The following is a 19,853-nucleotide window of genomic DNA, read 5'->3' on the forward strand; positions in this document are numbered from 1 at the left end:
GGAAAATAACATTTCAATGAATTCCTTATAACTAAATTGTGTCTTTTCAGAAAGGAATATGGACAATCTTAGGAATAGTAGAAAGATAGTCACCATTTTCATATGATGACAAAGTGTCCTTAGAATGTCCCGGTCTTTCTTAAAATAATAACAACAAATATCAGATCGCTCATCGCGCTCGCATCATTCATTAAGTGTGATCCCCATCCACTTCACAATTTTCCTATAAACAGTACTTGAAATAGTTTTTTTAATTTACCCTTTTCAGATCGTAATATCAAATGTTTTCTGCTCGCTCTTGCATTATTGATCTTCATGATTATAAAAATGTATTCAGAATGCCAAGATTCTAGGTCTAAATCTAAAACATGTGCACGCATGTTTATTGAGATGGGCTACATGTTCTGTATTTAAAATATGCTTACCCAGTTTCAGATTAGTATATCAATAATTACAATGTATCTGCTCGCGCTTCACACTCGCATTATCAATGATACCAAATGAAACATACCCTATTCATAATTTACAAAATATGAATAGAGTGTCCCGCTTTTAGGTCTAAAATCTCAATTTTCTTCCGCTCGCGCTTCGCGCTCGCATCAATTGTTTATACCTATCTCATTTACAAATACAAAACGTGCCTAGAATATCAATTTTTTAAGGTCGAAATGTCAAAGTTTTAGTTCGCGCTTCGCGCTCCCATTATTGAAATATGTACCGTATTCGTGGGTAGCTGTAAACAGTCCCTAACAGGTCTGTTTCCGATCATGCTAGAACATTTATTTAAAATGTCTGCTCGCACTTCACGTTTGCAGTAATTATTTAGATACATGCATCTTGTTCAGGGTCACAAACAGTGCCAAGATTGTCCAATTTTCAGGACAAAATAAATGAAAGATAAAAAAAATCGCTCGCACTTTTTATATAGGGCTTATGAAATTATTTCATATTCATGTTGTTTTATAAGAATAAAGCTAAGAAGTAACTGAACGGGGAAAATATAGGTGAAGACAATTTTGGGCCCCACCCCCTGTCGGATCTGCCCTTGTGACATAGTATATACACACACACAGAAAAAAAAGTTGCCCCCTGAAAAACCAGTGCCCCCCAGAAAAAAATCCTATACAGCTACGCCACTGTCTCATATGCATGTCACTACGTTGTGCATATCACTGTTTTAGTTGTTTAAAAAGTTTAAACAATTATTTAAAACTTAAACAACAAAGTTCAATGTCCCTAATATTTAATTTTCAATAAATTAAAGGGGAATGAAACCTTTGGAACAAGTAGGCTTGTGTCGAAACAGCAAAATCAAAGAATAAGAACAAAGAAAGTTTGAGAAAAATCGGACAAATAATGAGGAAGTTATGAGCATTTGAATATTGCATTCTCTAATGCTATGGAGATCCTCCCAATGGCAACGCGACAAGGATGTGTGATGTCACACATGAACAACTTTCCCTTTGATGGACTATGAAATACCCTGAAAATGTGTCTTTTTGCTTTTTAGTATGGTAATACAAACTCTTTATCCATGATGTATTCTTTTAGAATTCTGTATTACATGCATGCCCTCCTATAGAAAGAATACATGTTCTACTGATAGATGTAATGAAAGAGGCAATTTAAGTGAAATATATACTAAATTAATCGGGAGAGTTGTTCAAGAGTGACATCACACATCTTTGTCGCATTGCCAATGTGAGGATCTCCATAGCATTAGTGATTGCAATATTCAAAAGCTCATAGCTTTCTCATTACTTGTCCGATTTTTCTCAAACTTTCGTTGATCTATTTCTTTGATTTTTCTCTTTTCACACAAGCTATCTTGGTCCAAAGGTTTCATTCTCTTTTTATAAGCATATATGGTTGTTTAAACTGTTAAACAACTACTGTAAGGTTCATGTAGTGGAAAGCAGTGTTAAAATTTTAAACAGTGTTTTTACACTGTAAAAAAGTATTGGGTAAAAGTGCTCCATGAGGGTAAATATGTGCCCGACCAACATTTGGCATTTCTTTTGGACATTTAACAGTTATGAAACTTTTGTCCATTCTATAAAGTAATTTCGGCTTATTTTTTAACATAACTGGACAATATGCTTCCCGCATTGGGTAAAATACTGCCCCAAATTGATTGGACACATAATTACCTTTGTAGTGGTAAAAAAGTACCCAATATTTTTTATAGTGTACTTTGCAAAGAGACGAAATTGCCTTCCAATCCAATATTCTGATAAGTAAAATTAACAAAATAATCATCGCTTCAAAACTTCAGGTTCAGAATATGTACCATGGACGATTGATAGAAAGCAAAGTTGTGTTCTGTTTTGTCTTTTATTGTAGATTTGAATATGGAAATATCTGGGAAAGAAATAGAAGCCCTTGCCAAGGCCATCGGCACCAACTCCAAGTTAGACACTCTTGGACTAAATCTTCATTTTAATCTTGACTACATGAGTATGTGTAAAGCTAACAATTTTTCTGGTCCCATGGTAACTTGTAATGGAACCAAGGCAATGCTGAAAGATTTTTGTGAAAAAACCTCTATAAAAAAGCAACGACAACTCCTGAAGAAAGCACTAAAGGATGCGGGCTTGGTCAGTTTTGCTGAATTATATCTGACAGGTAGGCCTATATAAAAAAAAAAACAGGAAAATTATAAAATACTTTTGATGATATAACCCTTAAATGTGCTATTCATGTTTTTTTTTATTATTCGTTAATCAGCTGATGTTATTTCTCATACTCAATCAAATCTTCGAACCATTAATCTAGGCCTATTTAAGATCTATTTCGATTATAATATGAACAATGATAATTAATCGTTGTTTTTGTCAGCAGAACGTTAAGTAAGTATTTAAGTTCTGAATAAAATGTACAAAAAGTATTTATACAAGCCATGCCTATATCTGACGTGGCGATTCATGCAGTCACAGTGACACTAGATTCTGCAATTTATCCCTTTCATTTCTGTTTGCTTTGTGCTTTTACTGTTAAATTGCGCACAGTTATTGATTTGTATTTTTAGTCAATGTAGCATTTGTTTATAATGTCTTAATTTTCTTAGCAATCTCATGCATGCAGATTGTGACACGACCGTATAAAAACGTAGGCCTACACACGTCACGTGATGTAAGTATTATTGCATAAAACTATGATCAAATCTTTTAGCCCACTCTATCACATTAATTTTTTAACAGGTTCTACAAGCCAAGCTGCTAGTTCGTCCTCCGGTCAGGCTGCTGTAAGTGAAACTGAAAGAGTACTAGGTACGAACAAAATGAATTTTCGTTAATTTCATTATACTTTTTGAAATTATTACTTTTAAACTCTCTGTGGATTGAAAACAAATATGGATATGTTGGCAAATATTATGTAAGATTGCCCAGTGAAAGAAAACGTATGAGTGATATCCGTAATTATTATTTTTTTTTTGAGGGGATTTGCCCTTTTAAACAGGGTCTATACTTGGATGATAAATATAATACATATTTTGCTTTGGCATGGGCTAACCTTTTTCCATTTATATAAGAGTGAACAGTACAAGTCAAAATAGTGTAATTGAAACTTTCCTTTTTTCAGAGCCTTGGAATGATTATGTCAAGTTGTCAAAAAATTTCAATACTGTGAAGGAAAAAATATTGATTTTGGAGAATCTCTGGTCAGAGATTATCATCAAAAGAAGTCCACATAAACATAACTGGTCCTTGATTAAAGATGATATCCAATTGCATTCAGATGTGCTAGTTGAGTTCATGCATCTTGGAAAATGGTGCGGGGGGGGTCTGACAGTTCAACAAAATAAAAAATAATCATGTATTTTGTATCATTTTGTTAACAGGACGGCAACCTACGCAATCTCGGCACAGTGTATCTAACAAAATCAATGCCTCTGGGGGACAGGCAAATGTTTCCAACAGGTAATAGGACAACACTTCAATTTTCTTTGATCTGATATTACTTCAATAGCATTGATATTTTCGTATCCAATGGTCAAGAGTTCAGCTTAAAATGGATCACAATCCTTATGATGAATATGTATGCCATTTTGAATGTTTCAGTGCTTCCATGCTGGGCATATTTTAGTTCAAATTTAAAACCTGGAAAGCAAATTGTGAAATATTAAAATTATGAAAATAAGGTCACTGCAGTCACTAAAATTCATATTTGGCTACACAGTCGGACGAAATAAAGAAGCGGGATTTATCATTGTCATTATAATATCATGTAGAGGCAGGTGTAGAGAAAATACAGTGCGTATATAAAAAACGGGACAGTTTGAAAGTCTATAAAATTTTTTTTTTCAAATTATGATATCTATATTTTGATGTTAATGGATGCTCTGAAATCTTCTCTTTGAAATGCAATTAAAAAAAAGTTTTATTCATGCTTGAGCGAACACTGGACGCTTTTGTCGGGGATTCAAAATGAGGCTTGCGCGAGAATGGCGGAATATGAGTAATATGATGATCAGACTTCTTGCTAATCAGCAGACCTCCTCTTAACCTGTGCCATACTTTTCGAATTATGCTGTCAAATTTTATCTAAATATCTATTAATTTACTTGAATAATTTTAAACTTCTTTAAACTTTGAATTTTCCTTCAAAAGTAAGAAAAGAAAACTTTTTGTCAACCCAAGCAAGAAGATTTGCATTATTAATTGGGAAAATTTGTAATTATTCAAATCTTTTTATGTGAAACCAGTTTATATGTTATGGTACCCCGGGATGGTACCTTTAAAAGACATGAATCCAAGTGGTTATTGATTCCTTGACCAAGTTTAATTATATGCTTGACAGGACAATCAGGAAGGGATTCATGTCTTTCAATGGCAATGGTGTATTGAGTCAATTTTGAAGGAGCTAGATATGGAAGAGCTGGTAAAAATCATAGATTACGCATTAGTATATATCTCTATGGGTAAAATGTATTAAAAAGTTGTGAGCGAGCGAAGCGAGCAAGCAAATATTTCCACTTTTTTATTACAATATCAAAGTTTGGGATAAATTTCGACATAATATTCAGAAAATAATATCACATTATACTTTCTATCTTTCCTTTTATATCCTTTCCACTTTTTTTCTTGGTCATGTTTTTTTTTCAATTGAGGGGGGAGCATTCCCGAGCCCCCGCCCATCTGTATGTCACTGTTCAAAATGCACCATAACTTTTGTAGCACACAATGAAAGGATTTGAAAAAAAATTACACGCTCTCCCATACTTCGGTTGAAAAAAAAATTGCTTGAAGAAGAAATATTCAAAAAGCTAAAAAAGAAGAAGAAGAGAACAATCCAAGCAAATAAATAGGTTTGAAAATGAATTTTGACCGCATAATTTGAAAATTATGGCAAAGATAATGAAAACGTTAAGAGGAAGTTCATAATTTTACGCCATTTTGGCGCAAGCCTCCTTTGTAAACCCAGACAAAAACATTGCGTGTTCGCTCAAGCATGAACGAAACTCATCTTTTAATATCATTTGAAGGTAAGACTTCAGAGCACCTATTAACACCAAAATATTGACATCATAGTTTGAAGCAAAAATAGACTTCAAATCTGTCCCGTTTTTTTATACGCACTGTATAATACTACAAAATTAATGTGCCAATTTCTCAAATAGTATAATATTGCTTTTTTTCTGTTGAATTACGTTCTTCATTCAAGCACGCCATCAGCACCGGTTGGGAGTCAAAAACGATCAGCTAACACAAGCCCAAATCCACCTGCAAAACGACAAAAGGTTACCCATTCAGGTTCATCCCCATCGAAGGGGGTCCCTTCGAAACAGAAGAAAGCTCCAAATCCCCAAAAGAAGACATCGGAGAAAAAGGCACCCGAAACAGCAAAAGCCAAAAACCCTAACACAAGCCAAAATCCATCTGCAAAACGACAAAAGCTTACAAAATCAGAACCATCCACATCGAAGGGAGACACTGCTAAACAGAAGAAAGCTCCAAATCCCCAGAAGAAGACACCGAAGAAAAAGGCACCCCAAACAGCAAAAGCCAAAAATCCTAGCACAAGCCAAAATCCACCTGCAAAACGACAAAAGCTTACAAAATCAGAACCATCCACATCGAAGGGGGACACTGCTAAACAGAAGAAAGCTCCAAATCCCCAGAAGAAGACACCGAAGAAAAAGGCACCCCAAACAGCAAAAGCCAAAAATCCTAGCACAAGCCAAAATCCACCTGCAAAACGACAAAAGCTTACAAAATCAGAACCATCCACATCGAAGGGAGACACTGCTAAACAGAAGAAAGCTCCAACTTCCCAGAAGAAGACACCGAAGAAAAGGCACCCCAAACAGCAAAAGCCAAAAATCCTAGCACAAGCCAAAATCCACCTGCAAAACGACAAAAGCTTACAAAATCAGAACCATCCACATCGAAGGGAGACACTGCTAAACAGAAGAAAGCTCCAAATCCCCAGAAGAAGACACCGAAGAAAAAGGCACCCCAAACAGCAAAAGCCAAAAATCCTAGCACAAGCCAAAATCCACCTGCAAAACGACAAAAGCTTACAAAATCAGAACCATCCACATCGAAGGGAGACACTGCTAAACAGAAGAAAGCTCCAAATCCCCAGAAGAAGACACCGAAGAAAAAGGCACCCCAAACAGCAAAAGCCAAAAATCCTAGCACAAGCCAAAATCCACCTGCAAAACGACAAAAGCTTACAAAATCAGAACCATCCACATCGAAGGGAGACACTGCTAAACAGAAGAAAGCTCCAAATCCCCAGAAGAAGACACCGAAGAAAAAGGCACCCCAAACAGCAAAAGCCAAAAATCCTAGCACAAGCCAAAATCCACCTGCAAAACGACAAAAGCTTACAAAATCAGAACCATCCACATCGAAGGGGGACACTGCTAAACAGAAGAAAGCTCCAAATCCCCAGAAGAAGACACCGAAGAAAAAGGCACCCCAAACAGCAAAAGCCAAAAATCCTAGCACAAGCCAAAATCCACCTGCAAAACGACAAAAGCTTACAAAATCAGAACCATCCACATCGAAGGGAGACACTGCTAAACAGAAGAAAGCTCCAAATCCCCAGAAGAAGACACCGAAGAAAAAGGCACCCCAAACAGCAAAAGCCAAAAATCCTAGCACAAGCCAAAATCCACCTGCAAAACGACAAAAGGTTACCCAATCAGGACCATCTACATCGAAGGGGGTCACTGCTAAACAGAAGAAAGCTCCAAATCCCCAAAAGAAGACGCAGAAGAAAAAGGCACCCCAAACAGCAAAAGCCAAAAGTCCTAGCACAAGCCAAAATCCACCTGCAAAACGACAAAAGGTTACCCAATCAGGACCATCTACATCGAAGGGGGTCACTGCTAAACAGAAGAAAGCTCCAAATCCCTAAAAGAAGACGCAGAAGAAAAATGTATCCCAAGCAGCAAAAGCCAAAAACCCTAAAGCGCCCAAGGCCTCCAAGAAAGCCGTCCAAAAGAAAAATGGGCCCCAAAGTACAAAAACCCCAAAGAAAACATCGGCAAAGAGGCAGACCCCTAAATCCTTTAAAAATACGAGCAAAGCTAAAACTGGAAAATCTAGCTGGTCGATCTAAGAAAAAGTCAAAGAAATAAAAGCCAGAAGGTTTTCAAAACTCGGATGTATTATGTTTTAAAATAAGCTCGCATCATCAATATCATATGGAACGCTTTTGTATGGTAGATAGATTTGTTTCAGTTTTAAAAATTCTGATGAATGAAATTAGCGTGTATTTGTACTAAAAGCAGGCCATGTAAACAAAAAAAAAAAAATATCCGAAATGGCATGGCTTAGTCAGAATTTTCGGTTCATCTCATTTATTTTGCATAAACCAAATATAAAACGATTTATTCTGAAATGGTATAAACAGAATTTGGGGGACCTGAAGTGAAGTTTGCTGGTTGTAAGTAGGCCTTTAAAAAGTAATTGAATGTGTAAATAGTCAATACTATAGCGGTTCCATATTTTTTAATAGCACTAATAGCTCACTCATAAGTTTGTTTAAACAATTCGTTATCGATAGTGAAAATAACAAAACAGCCTTTTAAAATACTTTTACAGTACTATGAGCTCTCAGAAAATTAGAATGATCGTTTTCATCTTGAATATGTGTAGATAAAATGAATGTTGAGGTGTTTGAGCAGATGTATTTTTTGCTGTACATAGTCACAATTGTTATGATTCGACCATCTTTTATTTTAGGTTTTGAAGCTGATTTTATGAATGTTCAATTAAGACTGCGTGGCAACATAAACGGCTCCGCGGCGGCTCCGTTAAAAGCATGAAAGCCATAATCATATTCGTATTGGAATTTGAAAAATGACGTTTCTGAATTTGTACAGCATGCATGTAGTTCATCGTTTGGGGTATTGCTAGAATATATTTGCAATCAGTTGAAAATTTATGTTACAAATCTAAAATTGATTAATCAATTTGAACTTCTTGTTTCACAATGCACACCAGCAATCGATGGCAACTTTGAAATTAATTTCAAGACCTGTGATTGATTTTTAGACCCAACATTCACTTACACTATTGATTGCAAGTTTCTTGCAACACATTCCTTTATTATCATTCTATCTTTGATTAATGTAGATAAATATTTTGTAGGCCTATAAATTTTATTGCTGGGATTATTGTATACTTTTATAGAACGCTTCTCCATTTGTTTAAGTGATAATAAATAATCAGTTGTAAAACTCTGCAGATCTGTTTCTCTTGTATTTAATTTTCAAAGATTAAACAAATATAGAGTGAAAATAATTTTCCCACCCTTGGGTAAAAAGTGAACATTCATTTTTGTTGGGGAAAATATCAAATGAATACATGTTTCATGCATGCAGTCAACACAGCGTAAATCTAATAGGCATATACAAGCATGTTCTCTTGATCATATCATATCCCCACTTTCCCTTTTTTATGTGAGCAATAATTCTTCTAGTTTTCATACATGTGTGGACGATCTGTCTCCTTTGTAATGAAAAAGGTTGCGCATTGAATATCTGATGCACTTAATCGGTTGTTGGTCCAATATTTTTGGTTCTTGAAGGAAAAAAAAAAACTAATTTCATAACATCATAACATTCTAAGCACATTTTGTAACCATAAACATGATGGGTATCTATCTAAACAGAAAAAATGTGATATTCTAAGCACATTTTGTAACCATGAACAGGATGGGTATCCAGGGGCGGATCCAGCCTTCGCCAATAGGGGGCGGGGGGCGGATTTTTTTTCAGCCATATTTTCTCCGATCGGCCTCTCGAAGATGATTTGGGGTTTCTTTGAAGGGGGTAGTCACTTCTTAGCTTTATTCTTATGAATAAACATAAATATATATCATAATCCTTATATATATAATGCGAGCGCGAAGCGCGAGCTAATTTTTTTGGGGGGGAATCTTATGTATTTTTTCCTGAAATTCTGAACATTCAGGGCAATGTGTGCTATCCTGAAAATGATATGTATACAAATGAATTATTACTACGAACGTGAAGCGCTAGCAGAAATAAACTGTTAAAAAGGCACCTGTTAAAGACTGTTTGCAGTTAGCCATGCATGAAGACGTTACAATTTTAAAAAGCTGATTTTTTTTATTTCATTTTTACCTAAGGAATGGAAATTCTAAGCAATTTTTGTAACTTAAATAGAATAGGTATATAAAAATTTATGCGAGCGCGAAGCGCGAGCTGAAAATTTCGAGATTTAGACCTACTGAACTAAACAATTTATTCAAGTTTCGTAAATCATGAAAAGGATGAGTAAGTGGGGATCTTCCTTACATTAATAATGCGAGTGCAGAGCGCGAGCAGAAAACTTTTGTATACGTTTTGAACTGATCGAAAAGGTTAAGGACTGTTTCCACTTAACCATGAAGACGTTACATATTCCAACAATCAAATCATGCGAGCGCGAAGCGCGAGCTGAATATTTTTTATATTTCTACATAAAGAATGTAAAATTTTAATCAATTTTTGTAATCGTAAACGGGATAGGTATATAACCAAACAATTGATGCAAGCGCGAAGAACGAGCGGGAAAAAAATCGAGATTTATAGACCTAAAAAGAGGACACTCGTATCTGAATAAACATGCGCGCGCGTGTTTCATATTTAGACCTAGAATTTAGGCATTCTAAATACATCTTTTATCCTGAAAATCAATGCAAGCGCGAGCTTAAACTATTTGATATTCCGATCTGAAAAAAGAGCCAATTTTCAGCTCAATATTTCAAGCAGTTTGTAGGAAAATTGTGAGGTTGATATGGATCGCACTTAATATAGAGCTGATAGTTTTTTGTTATTATTACTTTGAGTTTGAACATAGGACCGGGACATGTTTAGGACATGCATATGAAAATGACTATCTTCCTATTCCTCTTGCTAAGCGCGAGATGAAACAAGAGGGACAATTTAATTATTAAATTAATATCTTATTCATTAATGCTAATGAGGGCGCGAAATCTGATGACATTATGGCCTGAAGACTGGACATTACGAGCATTTTTGTAATTATAAATAGGATGCATCAGTTAATATATTTTAATCATTAATGCGAGCGCAAATCGCGAGCCAAAATTTTTGATAAACTGTCATGAAAAGGGGATTTTAAGTAGTTCGTTGTATAATCAATATCGAGACATACATAACTCGCCAATCAAAATGAGAGCGTGCAGCGCTAGCTGATACGTTTTAAAGTCAAACCTGAAAAGGGATATTTTGAAAACTTTATGGAATACACGAAAATAATAGGTACCTGACAAATCAAACTTTCCGAGCGCGCAGCGAGAGCAGAAAATGTTTATATTCATACAATAAAACAATTTTTACAGAGCACTTTTGAAAAATAAAATTGTAAATCAAACAAAATAATGAAGTTTGATTTTCGAGCTGAAAAATGTTTTGTATATTGAGTTCAAAATTTCATATTTTAAGCTCCATATTGAGCAAGATATGTAAATCACATAAAAAGCAATGCGAGCGCGAAGCGCAAGCAAAAATTTTATCGTGAACAGGATAAATATCTAAAGCCACCCTGACACTTGCACGATTTTGTGTCACGCATTGGCACAACTCAAGTCGTGCCAGTGCGCGAACTAGTGCGTAAACACGTCGTGTCACGTCGTGACTGCGTGCTATGTCGGACGAGAATTTTGAAATGTTCAAAATTTTTGTCACGACAAAATTTAGCGACCGGGTCGTGAACTGTGAGCAAACTGTTTGTGAACTCGTCGTGAACTCGTCGGGACGATGAGGGAGGATGCGTGGCAGTGCAAGCCATGCCACGACTGTCACGAATAGTTCACGAACAGCTCACGTCGTGTTCACGAATAGTTCAGCACGACACCGCCCGAATTGCGCAAAGTCGTCGTGCCAATGCGGGAAGTGCGTAAACTATGCGTGAACTCGTCGTGCCAGTTCGTGTCAACAGAGCGAGATGAAAAATTTGATATTCTGACCTAAAAAATGACTTTCTAACCACTTTTGGTAGTTTATGAACAAGGGGGGCATCTAACTAAGCATTAATTTTGATGCGAGCGCCAAACTCAGGTGAAATATGAATTTGGCGCCCCCCGGTCAAACATCCGATTGGTGCCCCAAAGGTCGAACATCGTTTTGGCACGCCCCCCCACCAGATTTATTTCAGGTTAACGTGGCGCCCGGCCTCGGTTGAACATCAATTCGTCGCCCATATGTCAAACTTAAATGCGGCGCCTCCCTATGTCGAACATCAATTTAGCGCCCCGCCGCATGTGAAACATAAAATTTGCGCTCCAGGTCAAACTCGAATTTGGCTCCCCTAGATCGAACATCTATTCGTCGCCCACCACCCCTCAGTTGAACATCTATTCGTCGCCCCTGAACATGAATGAACATGTCGAACATGAATTCGGCGCCCCTTCCCTCTCCTTTCCTCTTCTCTCTTTCTTTCCCCCTTTCTTCTCTTCCTCTTCTTCGTTTCCTGTTTTTTCCTCCCCCTTTCATTGTCCTCTTTTTTTCTTTCTCTTTTTGGCGCTTCCCTTTTCGCCTACCGGGGGGGGGGGGGGGGTGTCCCGAGGTCCCCCTCCAGAATACGGCGTGTCCCCTATTATGAGAGCAATACTGAGTGTCTTTTGTTCTTTGAACCATTTACCGTGTGTTGTAAACACTCTGATATGACGACTGGGGTTTCCCCAATACAATAAATGAAACAAATTCCCGCTCTTACAAACGCACGACCTTTGCATTTTGCATGCTTTGGACAGAGATAATGAAGAAATCATTGTGACTGGTTGGTGTTTTCGCGGCCTTTTCTGAACTAACATCCACTGGATATAATCATACAGGTAAGCTAGGAAAAGAAATCATGATTAAAGAGCACTTTTATTGTGTTTTTAAATAGATTTTGTCATCATGCTTTGCTTAATGAATATAGAGTGATTTCGAAGATAATTGTTAACAGTGGTGAATTTAGTAATACACAATACAAAATATACACTGTGTATCTCTGGTGTAGGTCTATACGTGTTTATGGTCACGCACAGAGATCTGAGCATAGAATTCAACCAAAACTAAAATGAGCGATATATAAGGCCTATATACAAATAAAGTAGTAAGCTAGTAGATTATTATTTTGTTATTAATGTAGCACAATTTTATAGGATTTCTATATTTTCGTACTATAGGCCTATCCATTAAAGGTGAAGTCCACCCCATAAAAAGAATGATTCGAAACAAATTAAACAGGCATACTCCTAAAATATTCTAAAAGTGAGATTTGTATTATTTCTTTTCCATTAAGGATTCAAAATCATTTCATTAATTGGATGAAGACTTTTATTTATATTCACAAATATGCATTTCTTCGTATCATAACGTGAAACTCAAAGGTTATTGTAGTGAAACTTGACGGAGAACATCCTATCGAAATTTCACAGCTATCAATCAATATACACTAAATCGGATATGTCTGTTTAAATTTTATAGAGGAAGGATTCTGTCAACTGGTCAATGATAATAAGGTATTTATTAAGCGCATAATAACTAATTTAATTCTCTATGCGCTTTAACAATTATGAATAAACAAAACATCAACACACAAAAACAGTAAAAATCATTGAATTACAACTTTATTGAACTACAATATCAAAGGAAAGTCGCAACATGAGTAATATGAACGTAAACCCAGCCTAGATCTAGATGTATATGAGTATTCTCTAGCCTACATCAACCTTTCAATACATGGATGCAGAGATGAAACAATCACACACATCGAGATCCAGACTAAAAGTCTTATCCAAGCCTACACAGTGCGTATCAAAAAAAAAGCGGGACAGTTTTTGAAAATTCTATAAAAAATGTGTTTCAAATTATTATATCTATATTTTAATGTTAATAGATGCTCTGATATCTTATCTTTGAAATGCCATTTAAAAAAATAAATTTTGTTCATGCTTGAGCGAACACGGGACGTTTTTGTCGGGGGTTCAAAAAGAGGCTTGCGCCAAAATGGCAGAAATGAGAAATTTGATGATTAGACTTCTTTTCGTTATCTTTGCCATAATTTTCGAATTATGCCGTCAAATTTCATTTACAGCTTTTTTTATTTACCTGAATTATTTTGTTTTTCATTTGAACTTCTTTTACCTTTGAATTTTCCTTTATAAGTAATAAAAGAAGACTTTTTGTCAACCCAATTAAGAAGATTTGCATTATTAACTGGGAGAATTTGTAATTATTCAAATCCTTTTATTATATGAAACAAATTATGTTATGGTACCTATAAAAGACATGAATCCTATTTTCAAGGGGTTACTGAATCCTTCACCAAGATAAATTATGTGAATGACAGGACTAACAGGAAAGGACTCATGTTTTTCAATGGCAATGGTGTATTGAGTCAATTTTGAAGGAGCAAGATATGGCAGATCGGGTAAAATGTATTAAAAAGTTGTGAGCAAGTGAAGTGAGCAAGCAAAAATTTCCACTTTTTATTAAAATATCAAATTTTGTGATTTTGAGATAATATTCAGAAAATGATATCAAGTTTCACTTTTCTGTTATTTTTCTTTCCACTTTTTGCTTGGTCGTGATTTTTTTTATTCGGGGGGGGAGCACCCCGAGCCCCAACCCATCAGTATGCCACAGTTCAAGGGCACCATAAACTTTCTAGCACACAAAGGATTTGAAAAAAAAAACACTCTCTCCCATACTTCGGTTTAAAAAAAATGTTCTTGCCTAAAGAAGGAATATTCAAAGCTAAAAGAGAACATATTAAAAAGCAGCAGAAATATTCAAGCAAATAAGTATATTTAGAAATGATATTTTGATCACATAATTCGAAAATTAACCCAGACAAAAACATTCGTGTTAGCTCAAGCATGAACGAAACTAAATTATTTTAATGGCATTGAAAGGATAATACTTCGGAGCACCTATTAACACTAAAATATAGAGATCATAATTTGAAACAAAAATTTTATAAACTTTTCAAATCTGTCCCGTTTTTTTTTTATACGCACTGTATAGAATATAAAAAAGTTTTTAGAGCTCTCACAATAAACATGACATGACGTGAGTATTAAAAATAATTGACACCTCACAAATCCCAAATTTAAAGTAAAATATGTCATGAATACATAATTATTATACATGGCCTGAAAGAGTGTTCTCCCAAATAATATGATATCATATTCATGTGGTATGTGTTAACGGTTGGATGATCAGGAGGCATTCTTCGCAGTGATGTAAATTTTAATTTGCGCCAAAGTAAGGCATGACTGCGATGAATGATTCAAGATGTCAATGATGTCATCCTATGGTTGCATTAACATCCATTTCAAAACACATTATCAATAACTTACATTATAATTGTTTAATAAACATGCTTTAGTATCAATTCTAGGAGTTAATTTCATTGAAAATGGATTTGCAAATATATGTTTTCTCCCTCAGGTATGATTATGACATCATTGGCATCTGGAATCATTGATTGCAGTCATGCCTTACTTTATATAGTGCAAATCAAAATGTACAACACTGTATAAGAATACTAACTGATTATCGAAGCGTAAAGTCATACCACCGTGATAAATATGGTGGGAGAAGATACCATTTCCAGCCATGTATAATGATTATGCTTTTATTTCAAATTTTTCCCCTTAAATTGGGAATTTGTGAGGTGTCAAGTTTTGTTTACTCACACGGTATAGAGGGACAGATCCAAGATTTCTAGGGTCACATACATCGAAAGAAGACTAATTACTTTTGTATTAACGTGACACCCAACAGATGAGAAGGGGGGGGGGGTACACGTCAAAATGCTGTTTAAAATAATGTTATTCAACGTTGTTTATTATGAACATTACAGTAGTTGTTTAAAAAGTTTAAACAAGTGTTTAATATCTTAAACAACAAAGGTCAATGTCCCTAATATTTAATTCTCAATAAAGTAAACATGTATGGTTGTTTATCAAATAACTACTGTAAGGTTCATGTACGAAACGGCGTTGTTTAAAATTTTAAACAGCGTTTTTACACTGTAAAAAATATTGGGTAAAAGTGCTCCATGAGGATAATTATGTGTCCAACCAACATTGGGCATTTCTTTTTGGCATTTTTATTTATCCAGTGTGATGAAACTTTTGCCCATTCTATAAAGTAATTGCTGCTGCTTATTTTTTTAACCTTACTGGACAATATGCTTCCCGCATTGGGTAAAATATTTCCACAAATTGGTTGGACATAATTATCATAACCCTCGTAGTGGTAAAAAATTTACTCAATATTTTTTACAGTGTACTTTGTAAAGAGACGCATTTGCCTTCCAAACCAATATTCTGACAAGCTAAACTAACAAAATAATCATTTCTTCAAACTTCAGGTTCAGAATATGTACTAATGGACGATTGATATAGAAAGCAAAGTTGTGTTCTGTTTTGTCTTTTATTATATATAGATTTAAATATGGCGTCGCAAATATCTGACAGTGAAAGAGAAGCCCTTGCCCAAGCCATCGGTATCAACCCCAAGTTAGACATTCTTGGACTGAAACTTAGCTTTAAACATGAGGATATGGATATTTATAAAGCTGACAATTATTCGGGTCACAGGGTAACTAATGAAGGAACCAAGAGAATGCTGAGAGATTTCTGTGATAAGACCCCTCTAGAACAGCAACGACCACTCCTGAAGAAAGCACTAGAGGATGCGGGCTTGGTCAGGCTTGCTGAATTACATTTGACAGGTAGGTCTATATAAAACAAACAGGAAAAAGATAATATATTTTTGATGATGTAACACTGGCATTAAATATTCATTTTTATTTGCTTATCACAGCGACGGATGTTACTTCTATGCTCAATCAAATCCTCGAATCATTTATCTATTTTGAAATGTTTTGATAATAATTGGAACCATACAAATAAATTGTTGGTTTTTTATCAGCAGAAAGTTAAGTTAGTATTTCAGTTATGAAAAAAAATGTACAAAATGTATTTATACAAGCCATGCCTATCTGGCTTGGCGTTTTATGCACCCACAGTGACACCAGTTCCTACAATTTTTTTTTTACTTTTCAATTCTGTTTGGCCTCGTGCTTTTAATGTTAGATTGTGCACAGTAATTTATTTGTATACTTAGCATTTGTTTATATAATGTCTTAATATTCTTTGCAATCTCATGCATGCAGAATGTGACACGAAACTATGCACACATGTGAAGTGTTAAATAATCGATCACATCACATTTCTGTATAGTGTATTAGGCCCATTGCATAAAACTGTTATCAAATCATTTAGACCACACTATCACATTCATGTTTTTACAGACTCTACAAGCCAAGCTGCTAGTTCGTCCTCCGGTCAGGCTGCTGTAAGTGAAACTGGAAGAGTAACAGGTACGAACAAAATGCATTATTTAGTAGTAAGACATCCAGGGCTCACAGGCCTAATCAATTTCCCATAGACTCATGTGTTAAAGTCGCACTTAAAAAGAATTCATAAAAATAAGGAGGAAATTCGAGGGCTGAATGATTACTACCAGTGGATAGGACAAATGTCTGACATTCCATATCTGACCAGAAAAGGGAACCTCGACCGGCTCATTTTATCATTTTAAAAATAAATCAGCATTTATGAAGACTACACCTGATGGGACCAAATCTGGCGCAAATATTCACTACTGCATGACACGCGCCGTATAAGCTAAACCAACAACAACAACAACAAATTCATCACTTGAGAGAGTAAAATGACCCTAATTCTTCCGCCAGTAAAAATATATTTCCATATAGTGGTGATAGATCTTTCCAATTCCAAAAAGTAAGTTCAATAGGTATACCCTCCCTAGAATCAGTGTTAGATTGTCAGTCATATTCATTCATTTTTGTCAATCAGCAATATCAAATTTAAAACAATGAGCAATGGGTAGGCTCGAATGAATATCTATGGCCTGCCAGTTGTGATTAGGCCTCTGCAACCTCCAATACAAAAAATCATCCTGCATTCATCTAACACAACTGTCGCGCGAATACGCAAAATAGACGAACTTATTTTTATGATCTAAAAAATGTCATTTCAGAATGTTAGAAAATGCAACTTCATTATACTTTTTTGCAATTATTACTTTCAAACTGTCTGTGGATTGAAAACAAAGATGGATATATTGTTAAACGTTATGTATGAGCGCCAAGAGAAAGTAAATTATGGGTATGATGAGAGATATCCATAATTTTTGCAATGCCCTTAGTGAGGGGATTTGTCCTTTTAAACGGGGTCTACACTTGGATTATGAATGTGGTATATATTCATCATTGGCATGAATGATGACTAGGGAAATATTCCCAAATTAATATAAGCGTGAATTTTCTTTCCATTTATTACGAGTGAAGATTGCAGGTCAAAATAGTGTAATTGAAACCGTCTTCTCATGTTTTTACAGAGCCTTGGAATGATTATATCAAGTTGTCAAAATTTTTCCATATCGTGTAGGAAAAAAATATTGATTTTGGAGAATCTCTGCAGCGATTATCATAGTGAGAATCAACATAAACAGAACTGATCCTTTATCAAAGATGATTGCATTGAAATGTGCTAGATGAGTTCATGCATGTTGGAAAATGGTTGGGGGGGGGGGGGTCTGACAGTTCTACAAAACAAAAATGATTATGCATTTTGTATCTCTTTTGTCAACAGGACAGCAACCCGCTACGCAATCTCGGCCCAGTGTATCTAACACAATCAATGCCTCTGGATCGAGTAGTGTTTCGGGCAACATCATGATTGGGCAACAGACAAATGTTCACAATAGGTAAATGGGACAACACTTGAATAATTTGTTTGATCTCTATTACCTCAATAGCATTGATATTTTCTTATCTAATTGTCAGGAGTTCAGCTTAAAAATGTACCACAATCCTCATGATAAAATATTCATGTCATTTTGACTGTTTTAGTGCTTCCATGCTGAGCATATTAGTTCAAATTCTAAAACTGGAAAGCATGTTGTGAAATATTAAAATTGTGAAATAAAAAATAAGTTACTATAGTCACTGTAATTTAGATATGGCTACACAATTGGACGAAATATGGAAGCGGGATTTGTCATTGTCTTAATGATATTATGTAGAGGCAGGTGTGGAGAAAAATATAAGACTACAATATTAATATTCCAATTCCTATAATTCCAAATAATTTTATGCTTTCTGTTGAATTACGTTTTCCATTGAAGCACGCCATCTGCACCGGTTGTGCATCAACATTTTACAACAAACGTGAAACAAGCCGCTGCCCCAGCTCATGCAGTAGCCAGACCAATCATCATCCGACCACCAGTAGCAGTTCCAATGGGTCAAAAACGATCAGCTAACACAAGTCAAAATCCACCTGCAAAACGACAAAAGGTTACCCAATCAGGACCATCTACATCGAAGGGAGTCACTGCTAAACAGAAGAAAGCTCCAAATCCCAAAAAGAAGACGCAGAAGAAAAAGGCACCCCAAACAGCAAAAGCCAAAAATCCTAGCACAAGCCAAAATCCACCTGCAAAACGACAAAAGGTTACCCAATCAGGACCATCTACATCGAAGGGGGTCACTGCTAAACAGAAGAAAGCTCCAAATCCCCAAAAGAAGACGCAGAAGAAAAAGGCACCCCAAACAGCAAAAGCCAAAAACCCTAAAGCGCCCAAGGCCTCCAAGAAACCCGCCCAAAAGAAAAATGGTCCCCAAAGTAAAAAAACCCAAAAGAAAACAACAGCAAAGAGGCAGAACCCTAAATCTCATAAGAAGGCAAAGATGAGTAAAGCTAAAACTGCTGGAAAAGGTCGATCTAAGAAAAAGTAGAAGAAATAAAATCCAGAAATTTCCAAAACTCTGACATGTTTGATATGTTTAAAAATAGCTCACCGCATCAATTTCATAGGGAACGCTTTTGTATGTTAGATAGATTTGTTTCAGTTTAAAAACCTCTGATGAATGAAATTAGCGTGTAAAAACAGGCCATATACAACAAATATATATCCGAATGGCTTAGTCAGAACCCTAAGGTTCATCTCATTCACTTCATTTATTTTGCACAAATCAAAACGATTTATTCTGAAATGGTAGAATTACAACAAATATAAATAAGAAAAAAAAACAACAACATATTAAGTTCTAAAATCAAATTGGGGGACCTGAAGTGAAGTTAGCTGGTTGTTAATTGGCGTATAAAAAGTAATTGTATGTGTAAATAGTCAATACTATAGCGGTTCCAGATTCTTCAATAGCTCACTCGTAAGTTTGTTCAAACGATTCGTTTTGGTTAGGAGGAACTATCTTTTTATCGATAGTGAAAATAACAAAACAGCCTTTAAAAAAAAAAAATTACAGTACTATGAG

General features: G+C 35.5%; 2 protein-coding genes across 3 annotated transcripts; both read left to right on the plus strand.

Moving 5' to 3' along the window:
• Window positions 1–2,351: 2,351 nt before the first annotated feature.
• LOC121414907 (neurofilament heavy polypeptide-like) lies at window positions 2,352–7,405 on the plus strand. The gene is made up of 3 exons (XM_041607954.1): window positions 2,352–2,457; window positions 3,201–3,269; window positions 6,278–7,405. The coding sequence occupies exons 1-3, from the start codon at window positions 2,352–2,354 to the stop codon at window positions 7,366–7,368; spliced, it is 1,266 nt and encodes a 421-aa protein (XP_041463888.1). The 3' UTR covers window positions 7,369–7,405.
• Window positions 7,406–12,195: 4,790 nt separating this feature from the next.
• LOC121415563 (translation initiation factor IF-2-like) lies at window positions 12,196–19,649 on the plus strand. 2 transcript variants are annotated; one of them, XM_041608819.1, is made up of 6 exons: window positions 12,196–12,321; window positions 15,933–16,220; window positions 16,803–16,871; window positions 18,169–18,283; window positions 18,704–18,856; window positions 19,004–19,649. In XM_041608819.1, the coding sequence occupies exons 2-6, from the start codon at window positions 15,941–15,943 to the stop codon at window positions 19,314–19,316; spliced, it is 930 nt and encodes a 309-aa protein (XP_041464753.1). In that variant the 5' UTR covers window positions 12,196–12,321; window positions 15,933–15,940; the 3' UTR covers window positions 19,317–19,649. The 2 variants fall into 2 exon arrangements, with proteins under 2 accessions (XP_041464753.1, XP_041464752.1); XM_041608818.1 differs by having other exon boundaries at window positions 12,197–12,321; window positions 18,704–19,649.
• Window positions 19,650–19,853: the final 204 nt, after the last annotated feature.

Source organism: Lytechinus variegatus, chromosome 5 (genome assembly GCF_018143015.1).
Source record: "Lytechinus variegatus isolate NC3 chromosome 5, Lvar_3.0, whole genome shotgun sequence".
NCBI classification, from domain to species: domain Eukaryota; kingdom Metazoa; phylum Echinodermata; class Echinoidea; order Temnopleuroida; family Toxopneustidae; genus Lytechinus; species Lytechinus variegatus.